Genomic DNA, 27,275 nt, shown 5'->3' with positions numbered 1-27,275 from the left:
AACCATATTCCTACTAAAACTGAGCCTGACATTGACAAATGTTCAGCAAACCAAGACATAAATGTTATTAAAAAGCAGGTAATTGAATTTTTATCATACATGCTGACACTCTGTTACAACACTAATTTTAGGTTTTAAAACAAATGATGAGTAAGCTGTTTGTGTTGCAGGAAAAGCATTGATTCTTTTCAGGTTTTGCAAGATAGAACTTTATAATCCCAGGCACTGTACATTTGTTGGTTGTGTGTCATTTTCATGAAAAAGACTTGTTCCATGTGTAATTTTTGCTATTTGGAATGCAATAACTTTGAAGCTCAATGTCTCAAAAATGCTCAGAACACAGATAGAACTCAGATGATTTCTTGAGTGATGGCCACTAAAGTTTTGTGTGGTCACAGTGAACTTTGCTTTCAAATGGCCAGAAAAGCATCTGTGCAGAACATTATGACATCACTGCGAAATTGACCTTTGACCATTTAGATATAAAATGGTCAAAGGTCAATCAGTGAAGAATGAATCAGTGACTGGTCAGCTTACCCACATGTGCTTTATTAGGTTCTGATCATCATGACACATTTTATTAAATGTATGAATTCTTGAGTTATGGCCAAAATGTGTTTTATGAGGTCACAAAAGCCTTTGAAATGAAATTCTAATCAGTTCATCCTTGAGTCCAAGTGGACATTTGTGCCAGATGTAATGAAATTCCCTGGTGTGGGCTGGGTGGGAGGTAGGAGGTGTTGGATTATTGAGAACAGGACGAATGTACGTATGACTGAGCCGACAACCAGAAAACAGACCGTCTCAGGCCACAGGTTTTGCCAGCGCAAAGGCATGAAAATCATTCGATGCTTTGGCTGCTGACATGAAAAGTGAATGCATATGTGCATCTTTTCCTTATAAATGCATATTCTCTGAGTTTGTTTTCCATATTAAATACTTCTGTGATTGAGCTGAAATGATTAAATAGGGATGCCCAGATCAATCGTCTGCTGATCAGTATTGACTGATAATCAGTAAAAACATGCGATCGTGATTAATGCTTTGTAGTCACAGATGGCGGACGAGGGCGGTATCAGCGACTAACAAATCAGGGACCACTCCTCTTTCCCACATGTGCTTTATTAGGTTTTAGGTACTCTGTAGGCATTCTGTTTCACTAATGTCTCATTGAACTCCCACTCCTGCAGCAAGAGCAGCATCCTCCTGCTGCCCCTCCAGTCACACATCCACACTGACTGCCCATGCACAGAGGGGTTGAGAGATTATGATTTTTATGATAGTCTGTCAAAATACTGGCAGACAAGTAGTGAATGTTCTTATGAGTTCACATTACTTTACATTATGGTCTTTAACACATTCACTCACACAAAAAGCTTTTCGCATATTGTGTAAACATGGGGACATTTGTGGAGGGTTCAATCATGCAGAGGAGCTCTTACCTGATGACCTGCTTTAACCTGCTCCAGGACTTTGTTGTAACAAACTTCCTCCATGTCATGAAGCTGCTGGATCTGAACAAGACACAAAATCACAACCAACAATTTAACTTTACAACAGGTAATTTAAACTAACTGCAGCAATGTTTCAACTCTCAAATGTAACTCATGAATCTCTATGAATCTCTCTAATAATAGCAATAAACACTGGCACTCTCTTTTTAACTGAGCAATGGTAGTTCTACTTGAAAAATAATGAAAACAAATCATGACGCAAGCAGTGATGCAGACAAGAAAATATCTAAATACAGAACCAAAATTCTGAGTTCGTACTGTCCATAGCTGCTACATGCCCTGCTATGTGGCACAATAACCCAAATGTCTTTATGTGAACAGTCAAAGGTCATGAAGTGGCCTATAAAGAGGCCTTTCTACCACGCTTTAATATATTGTGCATTATGGGTTATGGGTTCAATAATTATTTGGCTATTGTGACCACAATTCTTTATGTACTGAGAGCCATTCTGGACAAGCACTACAATGATGACACTGTTTATGAATAACTTAAAACCTAGATTTGGCTTTATTGTCAGGTGACTGCATTGGTCATGCTGATGAGGCAGCTGGGCTCTTCCATTTTCCATCCTCCACAGTTAAAAGCTAAGCTTCATCTTGTAATGTGGTGAAGTCTTATAAAATGCAGTTCTTCAGTGCAAACATCCCTGTGCCACACTTGGTATGGTATGCATGTGTCACCGTGAAGAACTAAACTAGTCTACCTGTGCATGGTTATAGGTTCATACATTCACATCATCTTCATTTGTTTACCTTGTTGGTGGACTTGATGCCAACAAAGGTCTGTCCAAGGGGCACCGGTCTGAAGCGACTGTCAAAAAAAAAGAGGCCAATGTAGGGGTTGACATGTAGGAAGGCAGCCACATCCAGGTAGTTGGGCAGGGTGGCTGACAGTCCCAGGATCCTGATCATACTCTGGGTGGACTCCACCTAACCATCCAACAACAAAACAGTGTCACAGTTACATCAACCTCTTTCCTTTACTGCTGTGACAACATTGCTCACATAGAAATTTAAAATGACTGAAAGCAGCCTCTCTAGTTAATGAAGTAAATCATTCAAAAACACATACATTAAAACAACACACAAGAAAGAAATCACCTGGAAAGCTTGTGCTGCTTGACATAATCTAAAAAGGCATTGACCCAAGGCTCTGGAACGCACCACCCACAGATGTTTTTCAAAGAAAGCTAAAAACTTATCTCTTCACTTCAGCCTTGAACTAGCTATGACTTTCCACATACAGACCAGAAACCTTTGTGCTTTGCCTCACACTCATGCAATGCTGCACACCTTTTAAATAGTTACATTTTATACAATTTGTCTAGCCTGCTCTTAACTTCATTTTACTACTATTATCCAGTATCTTTTTATTTTCCATCTTATGTTATGTATTGTGTTTATTTTCAACTGTATTTTATCTTATTTTTATTATCATTATCATTATCAAGTGTGTTTTATTCTCCATCTTTTTTTTCTTTTTTTACATGCATTTTCTATCTCTGTGTTTATGTTCATTCTACGTCCTTTTATGTGAGGCTGATTTCTTTGTTTGAGATGCATTTCTTCTATGAAAGGTGTTTTTCATTAATATTATTATTACAGGGACTGGTAGAGGTGGAATGAAATGTCCCTAAATCAGTAAGAATAATTTGCTAGGCTGGATGGCAGGTGGATGATTTATGCATACATATGCAGATTCAGATGACATTGGAGCCGATCCTCCCATCAGTTTGGGGTTTAGGAGAAAGAATGGAGGGAAGGGAGGTTCACGAAATGAAGAAATGAATTAACTGAAATTGAACATGTTTATTTAAGATGCTAAAAACATGGCAGATGGATGATTGGCGTGGCACATATTGCGACTCCTTCCAGAAAGACAAGGATAAATTTAACAAAGACCCAAATTCAATCGTTCCTAAATGTGAATCTTCATATTAACTTGAAAGGTCCAGCCACCGTAAAAATGCATTTTCTATTCACCCTTCCCTCAGTCGCAAACAATAATCTAGCAATTGTATGTGATTGTACCTATGTCCAAGCAAAACTTTTAGAGCCATAAAGAATATTAAAAATGGCTCTTTCAAACTTTTCAACACCCGTCTCTCCGTTGGTCTCTAAACAGTACATGAGGGCTAATAGGCCTACTTGTCAGACAATTCTAACAAATGCCAAATTTGTCCAAGAGACAGCAACAATAATAGAAAAACAAAAAAGGTCTATTGACTGCAGTGCCTTTTCAAAGCAGGGTGGTCACGTCACTGACACTGTGCTGAGCCACAGTGTGCTTTCATTTACACATGCAAAATCTAGCATCCCTCATGGGAGTACATACATACAGCCACATTGTTGCGACGCTAGAGTTAAAAAAAAAATATGCAAGAATATTATTATTAATAAAAGTCGTGTACTTGCTTATGTCTTTATTTTGTCTTTGAAACCTGGGGAAAATTCAATATGTCGTGTATCAACGTGGGTGAGAGTACAGAAAACTTTTTTTTTTTTTTTTTAATCTGTGAGCCTCCTGTTGGATGTGACAGGGAAGATTGGTAAGGCCTTTAATGTGATGCAGTACCTGTCAAACCATCCCATCAAGATAAGACCAAGCCAATCCCTGCCAGCGGCCCGGGCCTGCAATACACGTTCACTGCAGTGCTGCTCAACCTCCATACTGCAGATGTGCATCATGTTCACCTACAGAGAGTCAAACAGTCTCCTGGGCTTGTCTTTTACATTGTCTTTTACTTCATGCAACTATGTGTTGAAGTGCTTTCCTGGACAAGAGATGAAGAATCTAGGTTTTGGTTAAGTTTGTGGCATCATAACATTTTATGGCAACATACGGTAATTGTGATTAACAGCTGAATTTACAATTCCCCCAAGGAGAGTGAGTAATGAGCTGAATAAAATAGGTCACAAAATAGACAGTGTGGTAGTCTGTGAAGTCCTCTGCGGCTTTGCACTGAGTTCTATGTAGTTCACAAAGCTCCAGAGAGACACTTACGTCAACCAAAAGAAAGAGTCCCAGCAACCATCAGTGGATTTGCATGCACACCTGAAATGGTGGACCTTTGACCACCCTCTCTTGAACACCCTCTCAGCTGATTCCAGTCTTCACAAAAGGAGTAAGCTAATGAACAAATCAGGCTCCAATGAAAGATGCTGTCAAGTTGCATTATGGGAAGTGCAGAATGCTGACTCATAACAAAGATTAAAAGTCAAAATATCTGTTCACTGCTGCATCTTTTTAACCAAGCCTTATAGAAGCACTCTTTAAAGTGAGCTACTGGGTCTCCACCATCAACTCTGTAAGCACTGACCAAAATGTGTCCATTGAAAAGATACTTCACGAAATGTAAGCAGCAAATCTTTTACTTTGAAGTCCATTGAATGTATATGAAAGCTATTGCAATACTCAAAAACATAAGAGATTGTGAAAAGTGGCCATCTCAGCATCTGGCCAAGGTCATCAAACAACCTTATGTAAACTGCATATTATGAGCATTTTGCAGGCATTAAAATCATAGCCAAACATCTAATTACGGTATAAAAGACATATGTAAGCTTAGGTACAGCACATATTCTCCTTAAATATCAAAACATGAAGAGGATGAGCAACATTAAATCACCGCTATTACAAAGGTTAGAGAGACTATGTCGAATGCAGTGCCTAACAGGCTGCATTACACCTGGGCAAGAAAACGCAGTCCAAACCAAAGCTCTTCCAAGCAAAACATCAAAGTGACAACTGGCTCAGTTCGAAAATATCTGCATAAAAAGAGGGACAAATATCATTTAGTTTACAGGGATTTCCATACAAATGTGTCTGAAGATGTGAACTTAAGCACCTAGCGCATCAGACGCAGCTGCCTTAATTCCTTCAGCACAATCAATTATAGCAGTCTGTCAGGTGTGGCAATAATTGGACAGAGAGATGAAGGAGGTGGGGGAGGGTCTGCAAGGAGTGCTGCTGGCACCTGGCATCTTCTGCTGGAGCGAGGACTGCGAGCTGTTTAGCACTCACACAAAGACAAACAGAAACACTGCTTCTGTGCCAGTCACATAGAGATATAATTAGTGGAAAAAGAGCAGTCCTTCCATGTTCTACTCAGTGACACGCAGTAATCCTCTGAGGCCTCTGCTACAGAAACAGCATTAAAGGTTCAAATATTCTGTATGACTTATCTATTCTTTGTACGAGCTTGTTATTCTTAGAGGAACATAGTGCTCCTTTGCACACACTTGCTTTTAGGGTCAACATATTCAATATGCTGGTAGTACACATTAGAGCATAAGTCCTGTGATATTCTATATTTATCTTTTTGTCAACCAATCCCATGTGCAGAGCCAAACCCATCATGACCTGACCCTAACAAGTCTTGTGTGTGTGTGTGTGTGTGTGTGTGTGTGTGTGTGTTGTGTTGCTGCATTGTTGTCCAAAAACAATTAAAAACATATCAGTGAGCCACGCTGGTGGTCCTTCACCATGAACACACACACACACACACACACACACACACACACACACACACACACACACACACACACACACACACACACACACACACACACACACACACACACACACACACTCACACTCACACACACACTTATTTTGACTCAGTCCCACACACACAGTCCTGCTGCCATAAATACTCAGAGAACCAAATATGGCTCAATCTGCCGCTGAAAACACTCCTTAACGTTTCCTCCTGTTTGAGTGACATTTGATAAAAACTACAGAGTTGTCAGAAATGACTGAAACTTAAGTTATATGTTTGTGAACTGTTTTTGGGGAGTTATGTCTTTGATAGGCAGTCATGGACATGGGGCTGAGAGGCAATATGAAAACCATAGAATGACACCAGCCTCAGCCTTTAAGGTAGCAGACCATCATGTATTTAGTTTGTAAACTCTGTGTCACTTCTAACCGCTCATTACAGGCATATTTCGGAGCTGTGAGCAGGACAGTGACTTTTTTCCTCATCTCATATAAATAATTATTAAAGACCTGAGAAGGTGAAATCTCAGATTTCACAAAAAGGGTAAATGTTGACAAAAAGTAAGAAAAAAAAATTGCTTGTTTGCTAATATTGTATTGTACAAGTTGAAAAATGTTCATATCACTTCCAGGTGTTCAATTGATACATTTCCAATTAATCAGTTCCAATGAATAGCTAGATAACCTGGAGAGTCAGTGAACAGCAGGGAAGATGAACATGAACACATCTGAAGTGTGTCTACAGGCAAACATACGAGTCAATATACATGAAGATAAAAGTTTCCAATCATATGAAATATGAAATATTTCCTTTTTTTTTGAATTGAGGAAATGTCTATGCTCTCATCAATTAGTACTAAATGACATTGTTCTTCCAGGAGATTTGCTGGGAATTATCAGAATTATTGGTCACCAGGGATTTAAGTTGTGGTGTGGAACGCCGCACTAATGCCTCTAGATAGATAGACAGATAAATACTTTATTCATCGCCAAGGGAAATTCACATAATTCTCTATAATAAATGATAACTGTATTCAGCAATCACTTGAATTTTCTTTTGTCTGCTTTACTCTTCCTTCCTTTATTAGACTTTCTTTGTTTCTTTTTCAAATTCCTTGGACTTCTTTATACCCTTACTCCCATTTCTTTTTGTCTTTCTTTGTGTTTCCCCTCTTTCATGTTCTTAGCCCACCCCCCACTTTTCACTCATTCTCACCTGCCCATCCTAGAAACAATCATTCCCTTTTTCCAGTTTATTCTCTCTTATGTTTCATCTTATATTGTTATTTTTAGTTGATCACTTTCTGTAATCACCCTCTTTTATTCTTTAAATGCATTTTTTCTTTTTCAAAAATCAACTTAATCTTCACAGAAAAACAAAATCCTATATTAAAGATGATGTATTTCACTGAATGTTTGCTACAAACCACATTTCTTTGATATTACTGTGTGACCAGTGTGCAGTTCTTCTGAAGCCAGACTTTTGTGAATGAAAAGGATTAAACACAAAATGTATAGTATACAGTGTGATTTTTCATGCAGTGCAGAGGATATCATTATTCAGTGAGCTCACAACATTGTGCTCCTCCTCACACATCTGTAGTGTGTTTGCTGTTATCACCCATCGGTGCCTGAGATCAAGGCTACAGTTAAAGTAAAACCATAAATCTACCTGCATTCACAGGCAAGCTGTGAGGAAGACTGTGCACTGTATACTAGCTGCCCAGCACACACTCGGATGTACCCTTAAATGGCATATAGTAAGAACAAATGCCGCAGACCAGTGGAGATGACGGTGTGAACACTCTGACTGGTGGTGCATGTCTGATGAAATGGAGCAGACAGTTTGAGGTTCATAGGAGGTAAAATCAGATGTGCACTAGGAGAAATAGCACCTAACTGAGCAGACTCCGTTTTCCTGGCATCCCGCACATTTGGAGGTTAAACTTGTTTTTGTTTCCCTTCATGGAGACACGACCCACTCCAGAGAGAGCTGCCATTTCCCTTTTCTACCATCAGATTTTATTGCTGGCTGCCACTCATCTTTTAGTTCCAGACAGCAATCTAGCTGACAGTGTGAGAATCAATCATTCAATGGAAAACACACCAATTCCGTGTGTCCAAGTAAATTTGCTACTACTACTCAGCCTGTGAAAAGAACTGTGTGATGTATTGTGTCTCTGGAGGAGTTTTGTTAAGTCTGAGAAAATGACGCTGATTATGCCATTGTGATGTCAACAGGTTAAGTCCAGCTCTACAGCTGGCTTCTAAGCACTGACAGCATGTGCCAGCTGCTGTCCAACAGATAGACAGTCAAGAGACTTCAAACTTGTGTGCTGCAGTACAACCTCTAGAGGTGTTAAGGTGCACAAAGTGCCCAGTCAGCCCTTCTTCAGTAATATCAGCTAAACCTGCAGATAAATGGGCTGTGAACCGAGTAAACAGCGGTCACATGAACGGACCAGTTTTCAATTACCTTGCGGTTAACCCTGCCAAGAGGTCTCTGCCGCTGCACAGCACAGCAGCTCATCCCTGCCAGTCTTTTTCACTTGCTTTGCTTTCCTCACTCTGGTCTGAGTCCTTTAGCATACATCTATTATTCATGTATTTTCAACATTTCTCAAAATGATGAGCACTTGAGTTGGTTCATCATTCTCCAGTCACACTCAAGTGGGACATTTCAAAAAGGATTTCTTTTATTTGTGCCAACCTTTGCAATCCGCACACCTATGTATAATCTGCCAATCGAAGGTACATTCAGAAACTTTTTCAAAATAATTTCATCTCTGCCCTTCTTCTTTACTTTGCTTTTTCTGTTGCTACTTTACCACTAAAATAGGTGCTCAAGTGAAAAATGACCACATGTGAAAAAACTACCTGGCCATACTAAATGACTTAGAGGAAGTGTCTGCTCTTTATCTAACCAACACGTTTCAGCACGTCAGCATGCTTTTTTACAGCCTGCATGAGCAAGATGTCAATTATCCAATGTAAACTACACACACACTATATGGACTCTGCCACACAGAATCTTCACAATGAAAAGTACAAAACAATATTTCAGAAATAGTAAAGGTTACCACACAACTACAAAATAACAAAACAAAAAAAAGGATAGACTTTAAGACCTCAGTGAATATTAAATACCAACAACACAGGAGAAAAACTATAAAACTTGCTTTCAAAATACATAAAAAAAAATAAATAAATCTAATCCAATGCTAAAATCTTAATTCCTATGTCTTAATTCCTCTAGGATGCAGTTTCTGAGATTCTAAATTCAAGAAGCCTCTTTTGGTTTCCAAATGAAATTAAAATCACACTGTCGCAGAGCGACCGTTTTTACTAAAACCAGTCACTGAATGCTTGGCCTCCCAAAGACCCTTCAGTGTTCTGTGATCTTATCTTTAACACTCTTTCCATTTGTTTGTTTTATTTTGCACAGGCAGCTGATCTTATACATCACATTGTTGGTTCTAGGGATGATTGGTTTATTTCTATTCATAATATCTCCTGTGATTGGATGAGTGAAACATTTCGTGTTCCATGCAAATTTTGCAGTTGACACAATTTCCACACATCCCACTCGGTATGTCACTGGTGTACATTTCAGTTTACCGCGTGGATATCTGGAAAAGGAGGCTTACTTCTTGAAATTTTGGGTGTTTTCTTGAGTCCTGGGTTCAAGCTCAGAACGGTTAATTGACTGTGGCTTTTTTCAAAGAGGTGAATGCAAACTGTTTTCATGTTAAGAACGTATTTTGATCCCTAGGCTTCGTGAACAGATCGATCAAATTGCTACCATTTGTGACCACTTAGATGTCCACTGTAATGGTAACTGTAAAGGAGTCGTCATTGGGATACTGAATGAACATCTCTCATAGCAGTGGTGAAGGTATGAATACAACAATGTATAAATACTACATTACCAAAGTAAAAGTCTTGAATATAAAATTCTACTTAGGTAAGTACAGAAGTACTTAAGTAAGTAGAAATGTACTTCTCATGAATCAGAGGTAAAAGTAGTTGATCTGCAGAAAAATGGCCCCTATGACTGTATAGTTATAGTTGACATTATTAGATTATTAATACTGATTAATACTGATGCAACAATGTTTAAGCAGCGTTTTCTGCTGTAGCTGCTCACAGTGAAGCCAGTTTCAACCACTGCACATGCTGTTTAGCTGTGTGGAAGTTTAGTCCTATGGTTCTCAAACTAGGGGTCAAGATCCTGCTACACAAATCTGTTTTCACAAATAGATTCACTGTGAGGAGCAGAGAGAAACAAAATGGAAATATCCAAAATATAAGTACAACTTCTCCTTAAGTGCAGTACAAACATCAACATATTTCCACCAGGTAATAATGAGGATACATTATAATGACATCTACTGGCAGTTCACACACACGGATACACCTAAATCCAGAACAAAAATTTAAAATGAACAAGATGCATACTTCACTCGACACACACAACTCCCTAGTTAAAGCACTTGCTCACTCTCCACTGCCTCCTTAAACTCACTCACACACACGCTGTGTCTCTCTCTACTCTGACTCCCCTGGCTCTCCTCTCCCTTTGTGTCTCATTTTGCAGCCTTCAGTAGAGTGTTTAACAGAGGCTATAGGGAGATGTTGTGGATAATGTGGGTAAATGTGGAAAATTACTGGTGCATGACATGCACTGCTGTGACAGGAAGCTGATGAGGAGAGGTACAGTGCTGCCTGTGAGCCTCTTTCTCTCTGTTTGCTTGTTGTGCTTGAAATGTCATTTGTCACACTGAAAGTGAATAAAAAGTGCAACTTAGCAGAAATACAATATACCGAAAAGAGAAGCATTTTCAGCACATTAGTCCAAATGGAGAGATATTTAACCTCAATACCTTCTAAGTACGGATCAAAATTTATCTGTAGTACTGCGTATGGAAAACTGTTAAGTAGCAAAAGTTAGCATCACATTTCATACTCTAGAGCAGGGGTTTCAGAGTGTGACAGTGTGGGCCCCTGCAGACAATGCAAGACATCAAGACAGCTGAAGAATAATGTTGCCAAGGAGAAACTTAGCTAGCAATGGGCGACAACTCGAAGTCCATTTTTTACATTTAAGTAAATTGCTGTCATCAAGTATTAGCTGTTAGCAGTTCTTGTTTTCTAGTGTAATCATGGATGCACAAACAACTATCACTGGATTACTTGCTGAGGTACAGTATGACTCAGAAAACCCAAAAATGCAATGATTCTCAGTGCGCAGGTCTGAGTGCAGGTACAGGCTTTGCTGATACATCTTGGATACATCAGTTAAAATTTTATTTCAAAAGCTGAAATTTTATTATGGTTTCTATATACTGTACATGGAGCTCCCTCTTACATAGAACACAAAAATATACAAAAATGTTCTTCCCAGCACAACAAACAAGCGCTCAACACGACACAACATGACACTAAAGACCCTCACCGAAAAATCTATGCTAATGGCCAGGGTAACAAACTGCCTTGTTCATATCTATGAAAAAGAAGATGTTCAGTGTTCAATTATTAAAGACTTTTGCAGTCTAATAAGAAAATCAGAGACCAATTCAGGAGAGGACAGAGGGGCTGAGGGGAGCAGGACCAACCTGTCTGATGGTCCTGGCCACCAGGCTCTCCAGCACTGGTCCTCGGTCTTCGTGGAGAAGGTGAACTTCATCTAAAATCAGAAGACGCACAATCTGGGACAGAGCCACATCTCCGACACTCTTCCTGGTCACAACATCCCACTTTTCAGGAGTCGTCACCAACATCTGGAAAGAAACATGAAAACATTAGGAACACCGATTCCATACAAGCTTCCACAGAATGTTAAATAAAAGAAGAGACAGTGTACAACAATACAACAACGACAAAAAAGACACAAAAAATGTTCTTCAATACAGCTAAAGAGACTATTCATGGACATTATGTCAAAAGGACACCTACCTATGTGATCTAATCATGTTAATGAAAGTTGGAGCAACAAAACTGCAAATAAAAAAAAAACAGCTCACCAGCCCATGATGTTATTTATCACTATTTTCCAGCTGTGCATTTGTCATTGAAGGTACAGCCACACTGACAGGTCTCGACTATGTCAGCAACTACATAAACACTGATCAAGTTTATCTAAAAAATACAGCGTTGTACATAAATGTTGGGACAGTTTTCTGTTGGCTCTGTAACTTGACATCCACATTAAATGAACCATCCAGTAACATCTGCTTTACAGAGATCATCGATAATGAAAGAAATGCAGTAGGTAATACAGATGAGACCACTCTCAAGTCAGCACTTTAACCTCAGAATACTTTCAAAATAATAAAAGGACCACAGAGTCAATAAAGAAATGGTACCACACCAGCTCAAAAATCAACAAGGACTGATGGTACATCTTCTTACACGTTGGCAAATCTCCAGCTGGATCCAGTAATGCAGATGAGCCCAGTGGACATACACAAGGCAGAGTGTCTGCAGCACGGACTCCAAACACAGCTGTTCACAGCATCTCACTGCTGCTTGTAAGGTCTGTATTTGTACACAACAACAGTAATCCCACACAAGCACTGCACCTGTTACATTTATCAGACTAATTAAATCAATATTCTGTCATTATACCATTTAAACACTGCCTCAACTAACAATACCACACACACTTCACTCCTATTTATGTGGATTCAAATGAAGATTATGAAACACAATTAATGATGTCAACCCAAAAACACACAGAAAAACAAACAAACAGAGGACTAAAGGGTTCTCCACCCTAGTTGTGTTTACAAGTCCAGAGGAGTAATACTCAGCTCCCGAAAACAACTGTATGATGTCTTTTGTCAAATCATCAAGGTTATCTCCGCTTGATCCTGGAGTCCAAGAGAAACGCTGCATTCCAAACTGGGAGGATGGAGTTTGAAGGATGAGGACATTCATTATAGAGGATGGGTCGAAGGAAGAAGAAGCACAGCGTAATTGACCTTTCTCTGTCTCTCTTTTGTAATGAGTCGACAGAACACAAGTGTACTTCAGCATGTGCACAGTCACACGCACACACCCGCATCATTTATTTGATGCGTTTGCTGTTTTAATTGCTTTTTGATTTCATAGTGGCACATTTGCTTATTTTTGTGGATTAAAGGTGGAATATGTAAGCCTCTAGGGGTTTTCTAAATCTCACCTGTACAATTTGCTTCTTTTCTTTTGTTGTGTTTTTGCTGCTTTATGCAAAAAAAAGGAAAAAAAAAAATCAATGTACCTTGATAATGTCATGGTCACATGGTTGTCATTTGTCCTATTGACTGGCTGCCGAATGTCAAGCAGGCAGGTCTTATCTAATATGAGCCTGTCAGAGACCAACACCAAAAAAAAAGAGGAGATAAGGAAGCACACATCCACCCATGCAAGAAGGTTTGTGTTCTGCAGGGTAATGAGAAGCTCTTGTTGTTGAGGCCAAGCAATGATAACCCCATCCCTGAAGTATTGTGTCTAGTTTTTGTCTGCACCTAGTTGTTAACCACTATGAACTGAAACCAGTGCCAAAGTGTGAGCCATCAGTGCACAGATGGTGCTTCGATTTGCCTGATTTCCACTGCTGAAGCATCATATCAGTTTCAACTGAACCTAAGAACGTCCATCACTGAATTCCCTCAATAGCCTTTTAAAAGTTGTCCAAAAATAGATTCAGAGTAGTCAAACACCTCAAATGAATTTTTAAGACTACTGAGACTATTTCAGAGATTACTTCTCCACAATTTTCTGCTCCTTTATTTGGACGACACACACTGTAAAACCCAGAGCAACACAACCAAACTCCCTTCAGAATACTATGTCCGCTTCATGGCTCATCAATGCCCAATTGCCTGAAACTCCACTCATTACAACGCAGACAGAAGCACCTAAATCATAACACCATGATATAACAAATGTATGACATTACTCACAGTGTGTGCGCTAAGTTCCATTCGTTCCAGAGGGATGTTCGGACGTCTGTCAACGTCCTCAAGTTAAAAGAATTTGTCATATTTGATTCTGTCGTGTTTTACGTGATTTAATCAACAGTCATATTTTTCTATATCTTTATTTTGGCATTCTTCTAAGACTAATTATATTCCACAGTATCAACACACCTCACCTGTATCAAATGTCAGACAGTCTTTGCAGGTTGCTTAGTGCCCACAATTCCAGTGCAATTTTATTCTCCTTTTCTGAGAAAAACACTACAATGCATAATGAATGGTGTGTGAACTGTTTGGCAACCTGTCTGTGGGTGTGCAAATTCCTATTAAACTCTTTCTGTAAAAGCAGTTCATTAAACCTTCTCTAGTTTGCATTTAAATCAATCCATGCAGCCATTAGAAGCTGGCGTGCTCACAGAAAAGGAAGTGCCTGCTCCTAATTGGAGCTACTGGTTAATCTAAATGGAGGCTCTGGCAAGTGGAGCACAGGCCAAAGGGCTTTCTTAATTGCCTCACAAATACACACGAGGAGGTGTAGAGAAAACATGCCATTGTTTGGATGAATGAGGTTATTTAGCCTATTCATCAATAGATTGCAGCAGGATCGAAATCAATCTTTGGAATCCACTAATTCTGTATTTCATACATGTTTCATACAAGTAAATGTTTCTAAAAATAACAATTTATTCAGAGAGTAATCCGGGTTCATAAACATGTACAAAAAGAAAACAATAGCCTGTAAGAATTGCTCTTTTTATTAATTCATCACTAAAGTGAAGAGCCTCAGGCACCGTAGAAACCTGGATATGTTTAAATGAACGAGAGGGCGGAGAGTTTTCATGACATCAGGCTTCTTTTAAAGCATGCCCAAAGTTTTTAGATTCATTTCCTACTTCCTACTCAGTGAGCTATAAAAGTCAACCTCTAGAGACTCTTTGAGGTCAAATTTACATTAATGTCATGTGTTGGCCATTTTTAAGATCTCATTCATGGAAGAAACATCAGGGCAGCAATGACAAAAGTAGTGGCAAACTATGTCCTCATGAGGATGCTATATTTTGTGGTTTATTTCAGTAAAAATGACATTTTTAATCAAATTTTCAAACCTTGCGAGATAAATTGTCTTTGAACCCACCAACAACACATTTCAGAACCAGTCCCTGCTGTGGTGTGTCATGCTGAAATCCTGGCCCCCTGTATTACAGGTCCAGCAATCGATTGCTTCATTTTGCACCAGTATCATGGTAAGAGGAAAAAAACAACTGCCCAATCACAGCTGAGTATGGAAATCATGTGCTCACACCTACAAGCCTCAGGCTATGAGAGGCAAGAGAGAGTGAGCATGCGACTAGAGTCTGCATGTGTAAGCAGGGGCTAACGCTGAGTCCAAATGTCCGTCCTCTGAGCTCGAGATCTGGCCCTCATGAATTTTGGTCATACTGCGGCGTGTCTGATGTGCTCACTGTCACCAGGGTGCAAGCAGATAAAATGTGACCAAGATCATCTGTCGATTAGTGGCACGTGGTAAACTTCAGAAATGAACACACATCAAAAATCAAAAGTCTTCAAATAAACATCTGTGCTACAGAGTATCTCAATTAGGACTCTTTGGAGTCTGGTAAGGTCTGGGCTCAGAGCACACTATAAAAGTCCAAAGAAAGCAGGCTTGAGGTCCCCGGTTGACTGGATAAATTTTGAATTTGGGAAACCTCAGGCAGTCTGGGCTTCATGTTACTTATGTTCAAGTTTAACAAAGTGCAGGTATGCTTTGGGCATTTGGATTGAGCCTGACCAATGAAAACTGACCTGGTTCCTGACACCAAAAGTTGACTTTATAGCTTTATAAGATTTCTTTATAGCAACATTAGAAAAACGATGAATCAGTCAATTTATTTGTTATTTGATGGCGTCTCATTTGTCTCATTCACAGATAACTTACATGAAATAAGTATTTGTGTTATCCATTTTTCACTGATTTGTACAAATAAGTGATTTATTCGGTGATGTTTAAAAGGTACACTGGCTGTTTTTTGTTTTGAGAGCAACAAGCGGCTTCTTCTGAGATTCTGTTTTCAAAAGGTTAGCTTGTTGGACAGAACTACACAGATGATTTATCATCGTTCTTCGCAATATTTTGATGTGGTTGATGTACTGTGGAAAGCTGTCAGACATTTCGTTATATTACCGCCACTGCCTGGCAGGTACGTAGATGAATGTCTATTTTTTCCCCTTGTTAATTCTTTGGCTGAGACACGCTCAGCATATGGGAGACACCAGTGACATTTCCTGCAGCATTTACAGGAAAGCTTGTTACAATATGATTAGTTGATGTCTTATGAAGGTGAATTTTAAGATGTGGAATTTATCACAGTAGACTATTCACAGCTGTACATATGTAAATTTGATGAATTCAGTAGGGACACACTCTACAATAATTTGTTTGCAGTAAATGTTTCTCATGCAAGCAGGAAAGCTTGCTCCCACTGTGATATTAGCACACTAAAAAAATAGGGTCTGTTTGTTTTTTCCCCTAAATTTACATCAAATTACAAATGAGGAATTCATGCTCTCATAATTAATAACTCGTGTACAACTTATAAATTAATATTCTAAATTTACATTCTTGGTGCGTTCGTGAGTAATTCATGCTCTGATAACTCCATTTGAGTGCATTTCTACATGAATTTAAATGAACAATGTGTAAGAACTGGCCACCAGTCTAATGACTGGGACAGTGCTACCACAGTGATTTACAGCAGGTTTGAGCAGAACTCTGATCAAGGGATGATGAAGACCAGCGAGAGGAAGGTCGGCCATCACTGGCGTGGAAAAGCACTGAACACAATGAAACAGAAGCAAATATCTCTTCATCTGACTCAGAGAAGCAAAACAGAGCTGCTGATGGTTCTAACAGTGTTGTGTCTGTCGTCTCTGAATGAAGTGTTCTGAACTAGAACTTGACAATTTGTCTCGTCTTAGGTTGTAGTTTAATAAGGAAAATAAGTGTAAAAATATTTCCTTTCCGCTCCCAGCTGGTACTATGGGGGGTTCACTGCTGGACTATCACCATTTAAAATACGAAGTGAAATCATGAGACAGGACGGGCCACAGCTCGCTAACTTTCACCACTTACAGCTAATAATATTACTCATGATGTCTGACAAGTGACCAGCTAAATGAAATAGAAATCATATCAAATCAAATCAAATATTCTGGATGCTTACAGTAAGTGCCGTGACTCGGAACAGCCTGACATTTCAGTAAGAACTTGAAATAACTGTTTTTGACTTGCTGCTAGGAGTTTTTGCTTTGGCACTTTCTGTCACCAACAGTTTTGTTGTTAGTGTCCTTTTTTTTATTATATTATGAAGGCTATTTCAATTTCTGCATGTGACTTTGAAATTTTGACACACTCCCCTCGGCCTCCCTTTACAGGAAAACTGCCTGGCTGTGAGACATCTCCTTCTTGGATGTCATTAACTGATATTTCCTCTCTGGACAGAGAGGGAAGAGGGCCTGGTAGTCCCAGGATGCCATCCACCCGCACACTGGCATCCACATGGCAGCATCCCTCCAAACCTTTCTGTTTCCATGGTAACTATTGCAGCCATAGAGAGAAGAGGTTGTGGGAGGAAGAGGTAGGTGGGAGGAAGATGGAGTGGGGACGTTAGACAAAGACATTTACTGGATTGTGATATGTTAACAACTACGGCTTATCAAGGCAAACTGTAATGAAAACCTTCTCAGTGCAGCATTGTCATGTGTCGTGTGTGTGTGTGTGTGTGTGTGTGTGTGTGTGTGTGAGAGACAGGAATATTGTGTGTTCTTCTGCTCAGTCTTGAAAACACCACTCACAATTAGCTAAATATGAGAAAATGTCAGTGCAATGAGAACTGCTCTTGCTTCTGTTCAGTGTGTGATGGTGGGTATAAAAAGGAGTGGTAAACACTTAGAGAAAACATGTTAAATGTAGAAAAATTAAGTCATTATGATTCTTAGCTCTATTACTGAACAGAATAGCATCCTTGTTCTCCTGGGTTTCAACTCAAACACATTATTTCAAAGAATTTTGAAAAAAAGGATTCAAACAAGAAATCTTGCATATTTCATCAGTCACTGCAGTTTTCTGCTAACAGCTGTCACACACTGTGTGTGATAGTATGACTGCATATTGTATACACTGTGCACAGCACCACCAGAGCACAAGGTTTTCCATTTACATGGAAATGCACTAGAGTGTGTATATACACACACACACACACACACACACACACACACACACACACACACACACACACACACAAATCTGATCTTAAACAACATTCTCATATAAAACTCACTAATGACTGCATTAATGTGTGTGTGACCCTGATGAAGGTCGCATGATGAAACGCGTCAGTCTAAGATTAGGTAATACTGCTTGAGTTTGGATCCTTCATGAATGCTTCCCCCTCTGCACCTTGCAAATGGTTGAAGTCGTGCCAGAGGCTTCGCTCTACCATCAAAAGGGCATGTTGAAAGAAGTAGTGAGGACTTAAAGGAGAGACAGAAGACAACCAAGGTTACAGTGCGTGGCATCACTCCAGCCTGTCTGATGTGGACAGCCCTTTTTACTCAACAGCTTTGTGTAAATGTACTGACACTAACGCAGTCAAATGGAGCGATGAGAGAGAGAGAGTGAACAAAGTTGTGTGGAGCTGCAGTGAATCTGACTTATCATTCTCTTTGTGAAATCTTTCACATGACCTGATAGAAATGCAACTTTAATACACCTTCAGATTAACTGGAATTGGCCTCATTTCATAGGAATAAACCCCACCTCTCACTGCCGCCACCACCCCCTGCACACACCAAACCCCAACCTTTTCTGTATTCATAAGTCCCACAAGGCTTATAACTTTAAGTAGTGCAATCTCTCGAATCCAGCTTTTGGATTTACCAGATATGCGTGTTTTCTCAACCTTCTCAGTCTCATCGCTCCATTTTTTCAGGCTGGATCTTCCAATCTCCGCTTACCTCTGAGCTGGAGGAGCCAGGTTCTCTCACTAAATATATGCTCAATCTGCAGGTTTCATCCCCTTTTCTTGGGCCTCACTGTAATAAATACATCCCCTTTCTTCAACAGAGAAGGGAACTCCTTCCTTTCCATCTGAATGGAAAACCTTTCTAAGACATCTGAGGTTGAGTTCACGTGTTCCACCAGTAAAACCCCACAGAAACACAAAAATGAACTTCATCTGCTGCTCAGTGCAACTTATTCATTACTCAGACAAAAATATTGACTGTTGAACAAAAAGGGCCTTTTATCCAACAGAGGTTGGAAATTCCTATTTAGGAGACTAAAAAAACAACTTGGGTAACAGTTTTTTTTTATAGGTTAATCTACAAGGGCTCAGAGAGCTCAAAACACTGCAAGAGACTGCAAACAGACAAAACATAAGCAAATTAAGAGAAGACTTCACCAGTTCGACAGCACATGCACAGCATTTAGGGGAAAAACAGCTAAATGCAGAAACACTGGAAGCAGTGTGACAACAATAGAAGCTGTTTCCAGGGGACACTAAAATGTGCTGAACACACCTGGACACAGCTGGGACACGCTTGTTGACTGCTCACTTTTAATGTCTTACGGGCTTATATAAAGCGTAGGAGCCATGTAGGGAAGTGATAACACTGAACGATGCTTTTAATCAGCAACACGATGGCTTTAAATGAGTGACCGCTAATATGACAGAAGATCTCTTGAGTCAAGAGTTGAGAATGGGGCGTTTAGAATTTGGCACCTGACACACTTCAAACCTTTGATCAAAAAAGCACCAGTTATTCCTCAAGCTTATTAATTTGATGCTTATTTCGCCTTCATGACACACCACAGACACTCATACAGCTCTCCCATCAAAAGCGAATGTTTGATTTGATCTTACTGTAGTGCAACCGTGGGAACGACTACTACGTGAAGAGAAAGTGCTGCTTTGAAGGCGGAACTCTGGCTGATAAATGAATATATCTGGAGTTCTATGGAACGTGGAAAAGTATAAGGTGTCTGTTGACTTTCTGTCCCAGCTGTATTATGCATAACATCGACAAGTGCAGTGACTAAAGACAAATCATTTCAATGAAGGATGACACAGGAAATCTTTACTTGTGTCCCGGGGAGTCTGAAGATGGTAGTCTGATACCGGGAACACTCCAAAAATCAACAATACAAAAAAATAAATCATCTATAGTGCCAATTAGATTACTTAATATTCTTCTAATGACAGGTGAAGGATTTATACACTGCTAACGTACTGTTATTGGATATGAAACATCAATATTGGCCTCAAAACACAGCACTGGTCAGGCTCTCTGTGCAATTTCTGAAAAGAGTTTCTGGCTAACCTGAATAATGTGAAGCAACACAAACTGTCTGACCATATATGTCAAACTCAAGGCCCGTGGACCAAAACCGGCCTGCGATGGAATTATCTTTAGCCCGCATGATAATATCTAATTATTATTAGAGCTGGCTTGCCGGTATATTGCTCATCACTATTACTACAAGTCCCACAATGCATTGCGACCACTCGTTCATCAGCAGGCTCATGGAGGTCGTTACCTGTGGTCAACTTTCAGCTACCCTCTCCCCGAAAAATGGCTAATCAGAGGGTGGACTTTGAAAACAGGGGTTTTCAAGGCAGGTGGGAGGCAGAGTATGTGTTCGCAGATATGAAGGACAAAGCTGTTTGTCTACTGTGCGAAGACAGTCTGGCTGTCATGAAAGAATATAACGTAAGAAGACACTATGAAACAAAACACCATGACAGGTAAATTAGTCTGGAAAAGCTGCATAAGAGCCATGAGAACCTGATTTTTCTTATATTAATGTTTAATGTTGCTGCTTATAGATATAAACGGCCTTATAAGCTGTGTTAGTTCCAGGTTCAAGTATCTGGCTTAGACTAGCATGCATCAGAGAGCAGCACACTCAGCTTAACATACGTTGACTTTTTGTACTCTTTGGGCATTTTTGGTTTTTGTTTAAAGGAAATTATTTTTTGGCTGTTGTTGGCCTGTGGGAAAATGCTTTCATTTGAAATTACTATGGAAAGCTGCAGATAAAGCCATAAGAAATTAATGCAACTGATTTTTCATTTATTTAATGATTAATGTTGTTTCATAAGCAATAACTTATAGGCTGTGTTAGTTCTAGGTTCAATATGTGCAAAAAGGTAATTTCAATCAGTTTTCAATAAACATTGAACTAGTCCGGCCCTCAACTTAGAACAATTTTTTTTTTATTTTGGCCCACTGTGTCTTTGAGTTTGACACCCCTGTGGATTTCTATGTTTAACTTTAATTAAAAGTATCTCCATTATATGGTTTGTCTATTAGAGAGCACCAGAAACTTTATTTTTACTCTGCATGTCTCACTTGGTGCATATCCTGGTCTAAGTTCCTTAAAAATCATCCATCCATCCATCCATTTTCTATGCTGCTTATCCCTTTCGGGGCCGCGGGGGGGCCGGGGCCTATCTCGGCTGTCAACGGGCGAGAGGCGGGGTACACCCTGGACCAGTTGCCAGCCAATTGCAGGGCACATACACACACCATTCACATTCACACTCACACTCACACTCACACTCACACTCACACCTAGGGGCAATTTAGAGTCACCAATCAACCTAATGAGCATGTTTTTGGTCTGTGGGAGGAAGCCGGAGTGCCCGGAGAGAACCCACGCATGCACGGGAAGAACATGCAAACTTCACACAGAAAGGCCCGACCCGGGAATCGAACCTGCGACCTTCTTGCTGTGAGGCACGTGCACTACCTGCTGCACCACTGTGCAGCCCCCTTAAAAATCATCTTTATTTAAATTGTAGTGGTTTGTCCTTGTAAAAAATGATCGGTGAATATGTCCTTGTTGGACTATTTGAACATTTGGCTTAAAAAAATCTGCATTGGTCAGGCCGTCTGGGCACTTTCTTGGTTGTTATGTAAGAGCTGAAAAGCTAACCTGATGGAAAATCCAGGAAAAACAAATTTCATCAAAATTGTTGTGTTCTGTGTTTAAAAAAAGGCATACCGTATTGATCGCTCAAAATACCATCACTGGATTTAACAACCTCTAACAAACTGGTATCAGCCTAAAAAGGCAGAATGGCCTGGCACGTAGTAGACCAGACATCGTACTTTGCCTCAGATAAAACACTATTCAGAGCACTGAGTGCAGTTCACAGAGAGCATTGCTCTCACGGCTTTTGTGGTTTCCAACCATGTTTATAATTTTGTTAAGACATTAAACGCACAAGTATACTGCATGGGTTTACTGGCGGCAGTGAAAAAGGCTTCAGAGACTACCTGCCAGTCACATAAAACTACTCCACCAATATCTGTGACAGCAACTCTGTCTTTCAACTTTATGAATCAAATGAACATTTTATAATGGATTTTTATGATTCTGTGGTTGGTGTGGTAAAACTGTGGCAGTGTGCCACAGATAGCTCTGTTTAGATGAAACACTGCTCAGAAACCTATAAAATCCCAACAGCAATAAGAAATAGCCTCATAAGAGGAATATTAAAAGGCTTCCCAATGACAAGTGAATTATTGATCATATAATTAATATCTCATCAATTAAACTGCCATAATATTATGTGCACCCACATTAACAGGGCCTTAAGGGACGTTCCATTTGTTTGGAAAGGAAAAGTGAGGACACAATAACAAGAAGGAGTATGACAAAATATATGGAGAGAAAGAAAAAGAAAAGAAAGGTGCAACACTGTTCACAGAACCTCTAATTAATTACCAACAACTAGGGCTGGGCGATATGGCTGAAAACTCTATTGCGATATAAGTGTTTTATATTGGTCGATATCGATAATTATTGATATTTTTTATGATCTATTTAAAATAAGGACTAGGAGAAAAATACATTCAATTTAAACATTTTTATTTTAAATTGAACCTTCCTCTGATTATAATCCCCTCAGCTATCAAGTCAGAAAGGAAAGCAAATGTCAACACAACCATGGAAAACACTCAAATAATAAATGTAAAAAAAGTGTAAAAATGTAAACAGAGAAACCTGAGAACTTTTTTTCTGCAGGTTTAGTGCAGAAAGTTCACAAGCTGATTCACCTTCTGCTGAATAAAATGTTTTCAGATATGTGCAGTGTTTTGGAAACATAGCAGAAACTGAGGTAGACTTGACTGAATTATAAAACCAGTCTGGACATATGAACAACTTCAGTCACTCTTCTTACTCTAAACATACATGAACTATTCAATTACATTTTTATTGCAAGTGTGTTTAAGAAAAAAAAAGTACGTGTAAGAGATGTTTATAACCGGGCTTCTCCACAGTGCTCAGTGAAGCATGTCTTTAGCTATATGATATGCCGCTGCCTCCGTTACGTCTTCGTGCCTTTTAGATGATTTGTCATCAGGCACTGAAGCAGATACCTCTGCATGGTGGTCAGCTGCTTGTGCTGTGGTGCTGTGGTTGCAGATGTTGTTGGACGTTGGCGAATACGGCTGTGCTCCAAAGAGTGAGCGCAGCTAAGGTGGTTAAATAAGTTTGTGGTGTTACCGGTCTTGGTGGGGACGACAGTCTTGAATAAGTTACAGACCACATTGGTCTGACTACGGTCCGACTTATAAAATCCAAAAAACTCCATACTGGCGAGCTGACTTTCTTCGCTCGCTGCAGCGCTTTCTATTTCTCATCTCACTCCTCGCGAAGCATCAAACACGAGACAACGTCATGGCGCAACCGAACTTGATACTGTTACATGATTGGCGTGTTAGTGTGTCTCTCTCACTGATCAGCGATTACTCCCTACGTTGCTCGGTTACCTGAGAGCGAGTGCCTTTGTTCATGCAACCAACCTCGCTTTGCAACTTCAGGTTTCTTCTGACAAAGAAAAAAAAAATTCTCAAATGTTTTATCGAACACATTTTTTATTGATATTGATGACATGTCTATCGTATAGACATGTCGCTATCATTTTTTAATCGCCCAGCCCTACCAACAACAGACAAAAACACACCAATAAAGACTGCTGAAATATTTGACACATGAACCAGTGTTTTGGTGGCCATGTCCACCAAAGCATTTTTCCTGACACTAGGGTATTTTTTCAAGCGTTTTCAATAGGAGTGCTGCATATTCACAGTATGCTAAAAAAGCCAACAGTGTGATGAGGCCTGACTGTCTACTCCGTGCTGAGCGCTGGGTGTTTTTTTCCCGGTTTGCCAAAGGGTGAAAAAAATTCAACTTTGGGTAAAACGCTGCACTGTCACTTTTTACCCAGCTGTCCAATCACAGTGGAGGAGGGGCAGGACAAACAGAACAACTCTCCAAACTGTGGCCTGCTCATACAAAAGCTGGCTACTCCTTGAACTGCACTCTATCCAACTTCAGCTCTTGAACCAAACCATGGCACTCACCGATGTTTCGCCCACAAAATCTCATGAACCCACACAGACCGGTCAGCCCGCCTCTCAGCCCACGTGCTTCAGCCAGAGCAATGGCCAGAACAAGTGCTCTACCTTGTGCCAACATTGTTACATTGGTTTTTTTTTGGATGACACAAACTGTGCACAATTACGTACTTGCAATACATAAATGAATTGATATATTCGCAGATATTCTGTATCCTAGCAACCACAGCATCTCAGCTGGAAAACAGCTGCGCCTCTAAAACATTCTCAAGCTGGGAAAAATGCTTTGTTGCAAAGTCCCTTATTTAGATCAGTTTTGTGGATTCTGTTAACTCAAAAGCCTACTTACTCACCCTGACATTGTAATTAACATTAAAGCAACATTATAGAACAATTTTAAAATAAATAACATTTTAAAACAGAATCATTTTGATGTTACACTGACTTGTTATTTCTTGTTGCTCTCAATGTCTGTTTTTGCTCTATGTGTAACCTGGGTGGGTGGGATCGAACTGCAGTATGTCGGTGAACCTTGATCATATTTTATAGAGAAAAGGTTTTCTGGTTTTCCCTCTGGTGTCCTGTGGCTTGCTATGATTTACTGAGCTTCCTGATGCACAGATAGCTTTACTTGTTGCTAAATTAACCCCAAACTGCTGCTAACTCAGCTGCTGTTAGCTCGTTAGCTCAGTTAGCAGTGCAGCTAGCTGACTCACATTAGGGGATTGTTGGTGTTTACATCACTAGCACAGGAGATAAAAATCTCTGACAGCTACAAAGACACCGAGCTGTTGGAGTAGAAATATTAGCAGGTTTGCTATGTTTTGTGCTGTTTTGTTTGCTTGTTTGATGTTTGACTGAGCTAGTAAAGGTTTTTACTCGCTATGGTTTTTGCTTTTAAGTGATGTAATCAGCACAAAATGCATGTGTAAAGGTGTCCATATTTACGACAATGCAATAAAATACCAATTCTTATGTAATTTTACTCTAAGTCACGCTAACGTTAGCCAGTTTTCACATTATTATCATCATCATTATCATAATAATATAAATATAGCAAGGAAAAATTTAAAGCAGACAAAATTTGTTGCAAATCAAGAGTGAATCTGGAATAGGCTTTCACCTGTTGGCAAGTGCTGAAGGAGAGGACGGAAACAAAGAGCAACTTGGAGATGACCTGTTTTCTGTTGGACAGGTAGGTGCCGGTGGTTAGCCCAGTTTGCTAAATGTAAAGTTCCAAAAATAGCAGCTAGCAGTGCAGGTACACACTAATGCCCAGAGCATACTGCCAACCTCTACTTGTGCATAACGACTACCTCGTCCTGCTGCGTCTCACACACTCATGGTGTCCACACAGACAGTGTTGCCGCTGCAGTGTTGTTATTGCCAGCCTTATCTTTCGACACTGAGTTTGTTTTTGGCAACGGCCGTCAATAATGATGAGGATGTGATATTTGTTTTCCCTCATTTAGAGCGAGAGCGAGAGCACCAGAAAAAACACTTCTCTTCATCTGATATTTTTCATGTCTGTGACATATTCTACAGATATAGACAGTGAAACTTTATAATCTGTCAATACGACTAATACGACTATTGTCAATACGACTATTGACAGATCATTTTCAGTCTATTCTTGCTGAGACGTGCTCATCATGTGTAAAAAATAGGCGACACTGTCGACTACACAGCGCTGCAGCCACATGTGAGTCGCATTCACACGCAGGCTGCATAAGTGTTCTAACCTGTTAACATTGGTGCTGAAAAGAAAAGCAAGAGGTTTTTCAACCACATCAGATGACTGGCTGGTGCTAATTTCAGACCCTACATAGGTTTATTTTGTTATTAATTTAAGAACAATGCAAATGTCGTGAGTACTTGAAGAGAAGTTCATGGATGCATTCAAGTGAGCAGCTCAAGATTCTTCATAATAAGAGCAACATGTGAAAATGGGAGTGTCACCATTCTCCTAATCCACAAATCAACCTGCCTTTCAATTCAAAGGTCACAGTTCAATCCCATCTATGATTCAAATCATTCTTTTTTATTTAGCACTGATGGCTTTGTCTTTTTAGACTGTTGAGTACTGAATTGTAGATGTCAATAGATGATGGTTATTGTGACTTTTATTTTCTTATTTTTACATCCTAAGTTAAAAAGATTAACTGTATGGTATCAGCTGTGATACCACTTTTTTGTTTTGCAATGAACCACACTAAGCACACATAGTCAAATTAGTTTTTTGTAATGTAATAACAGTAACTTATTCCATCATCGTCATCGTCAGCTGAGATGATGCAAAAACAAAACATGAGACTGCAGAAGGGGACAGACTCACATAGCATGTTTGTTGTGGGAAGTGAGTCTCAGCACTCTGCCACAAGCACAGAAAAGTGCATGATATAAGGGGAAATTAAGTTATTTTAGTTAGCCGTAATGTGGCTTGATCATCGTAATAGTAGCTGAAAGGCCGTGTTTTGTGTTCACTGTCACAGAAAAGAAAAAAAAGTCCACGTTCATGCATTGTTTCTGCGCTGCCCTGCATTTTTCACAGCAAGGTTACGTGAAACAATTCTTGAAAGGTATGAATGTTACCAGTGGGAACAATGAGCTGGCTGCTAGATAACCTGCGAGGGTCAAACAAAAACAGTGGATACATAAGTGCAGCTGCAGGCAGTAAGCCACACTGCATGGAAAGGACAGCAGTGTTATTACTGTATGTTGTTGCATCTTAAAAATAAAGGGAGAAAAAAGTGAGATTTGGGTTTTGATATTTTTAAACTCAACTTAAATATTCATTTGTCAAAGATTGATTTTCATTTGATTTATGAGGTTGTGAATAAACAGTATACTGTATTACCTTTTGGTAAA

The 27,275-nt window shown here is 39.6% G+C and overlaps 1 protein-coding gene across 3 annotated transcripts in view; it reads right to left on the bottom strand.

Moving 5' to 3' along the window:
- The window catches only part of ascc3 (activating signal cointegrator 1 complex subunit 3), a 180,058-nt gene that overhangs the window by 75,729 nt on the left and 77,054 nt on the right, over positions 1-27,275 (bottom strand). For all 3 annotated transcript variants that reach the window (XM_070966215.1, XM_070966216.1, XM_070966217.1), the window contains 3 exons: positions 11,631-11,795; positions 2,268-2,444; positions 1,443-1,514 (listed from right to left, as the gene is read on the bottom strand). In XM_070966215.1, the coding sequence (XP_070822316.1) occupies positions 1,443-1,514; positions 2,268-2,444; positions 11,631-11,795 (414 nt within the window). The remainder of the gene's footprint in view (positions 1-1,442; positions 1,515-2,267; positions 2,445-11,630; positions 11,796-27,275) is intronic.

This window comes from Chaetodon trifascialis, chromosome 7, assembly GCF_039877785.1.
Source record: "Chaetodon trifascialis isolate fChaTrf1 chromosome 7, fChaTrf1.hap1, whole genome shotgun sequence".
NCBI classification, from domain to species: Eukaryota; Metazoa; Chordata; class Actinopteri; order Chaetodontiformes; family Chaetodontidae; genus Chaetodon; species Chaetodon trifascialis.
This window is presented reverse-complemented; position numbering and strand designations above follow the sequence as displayed.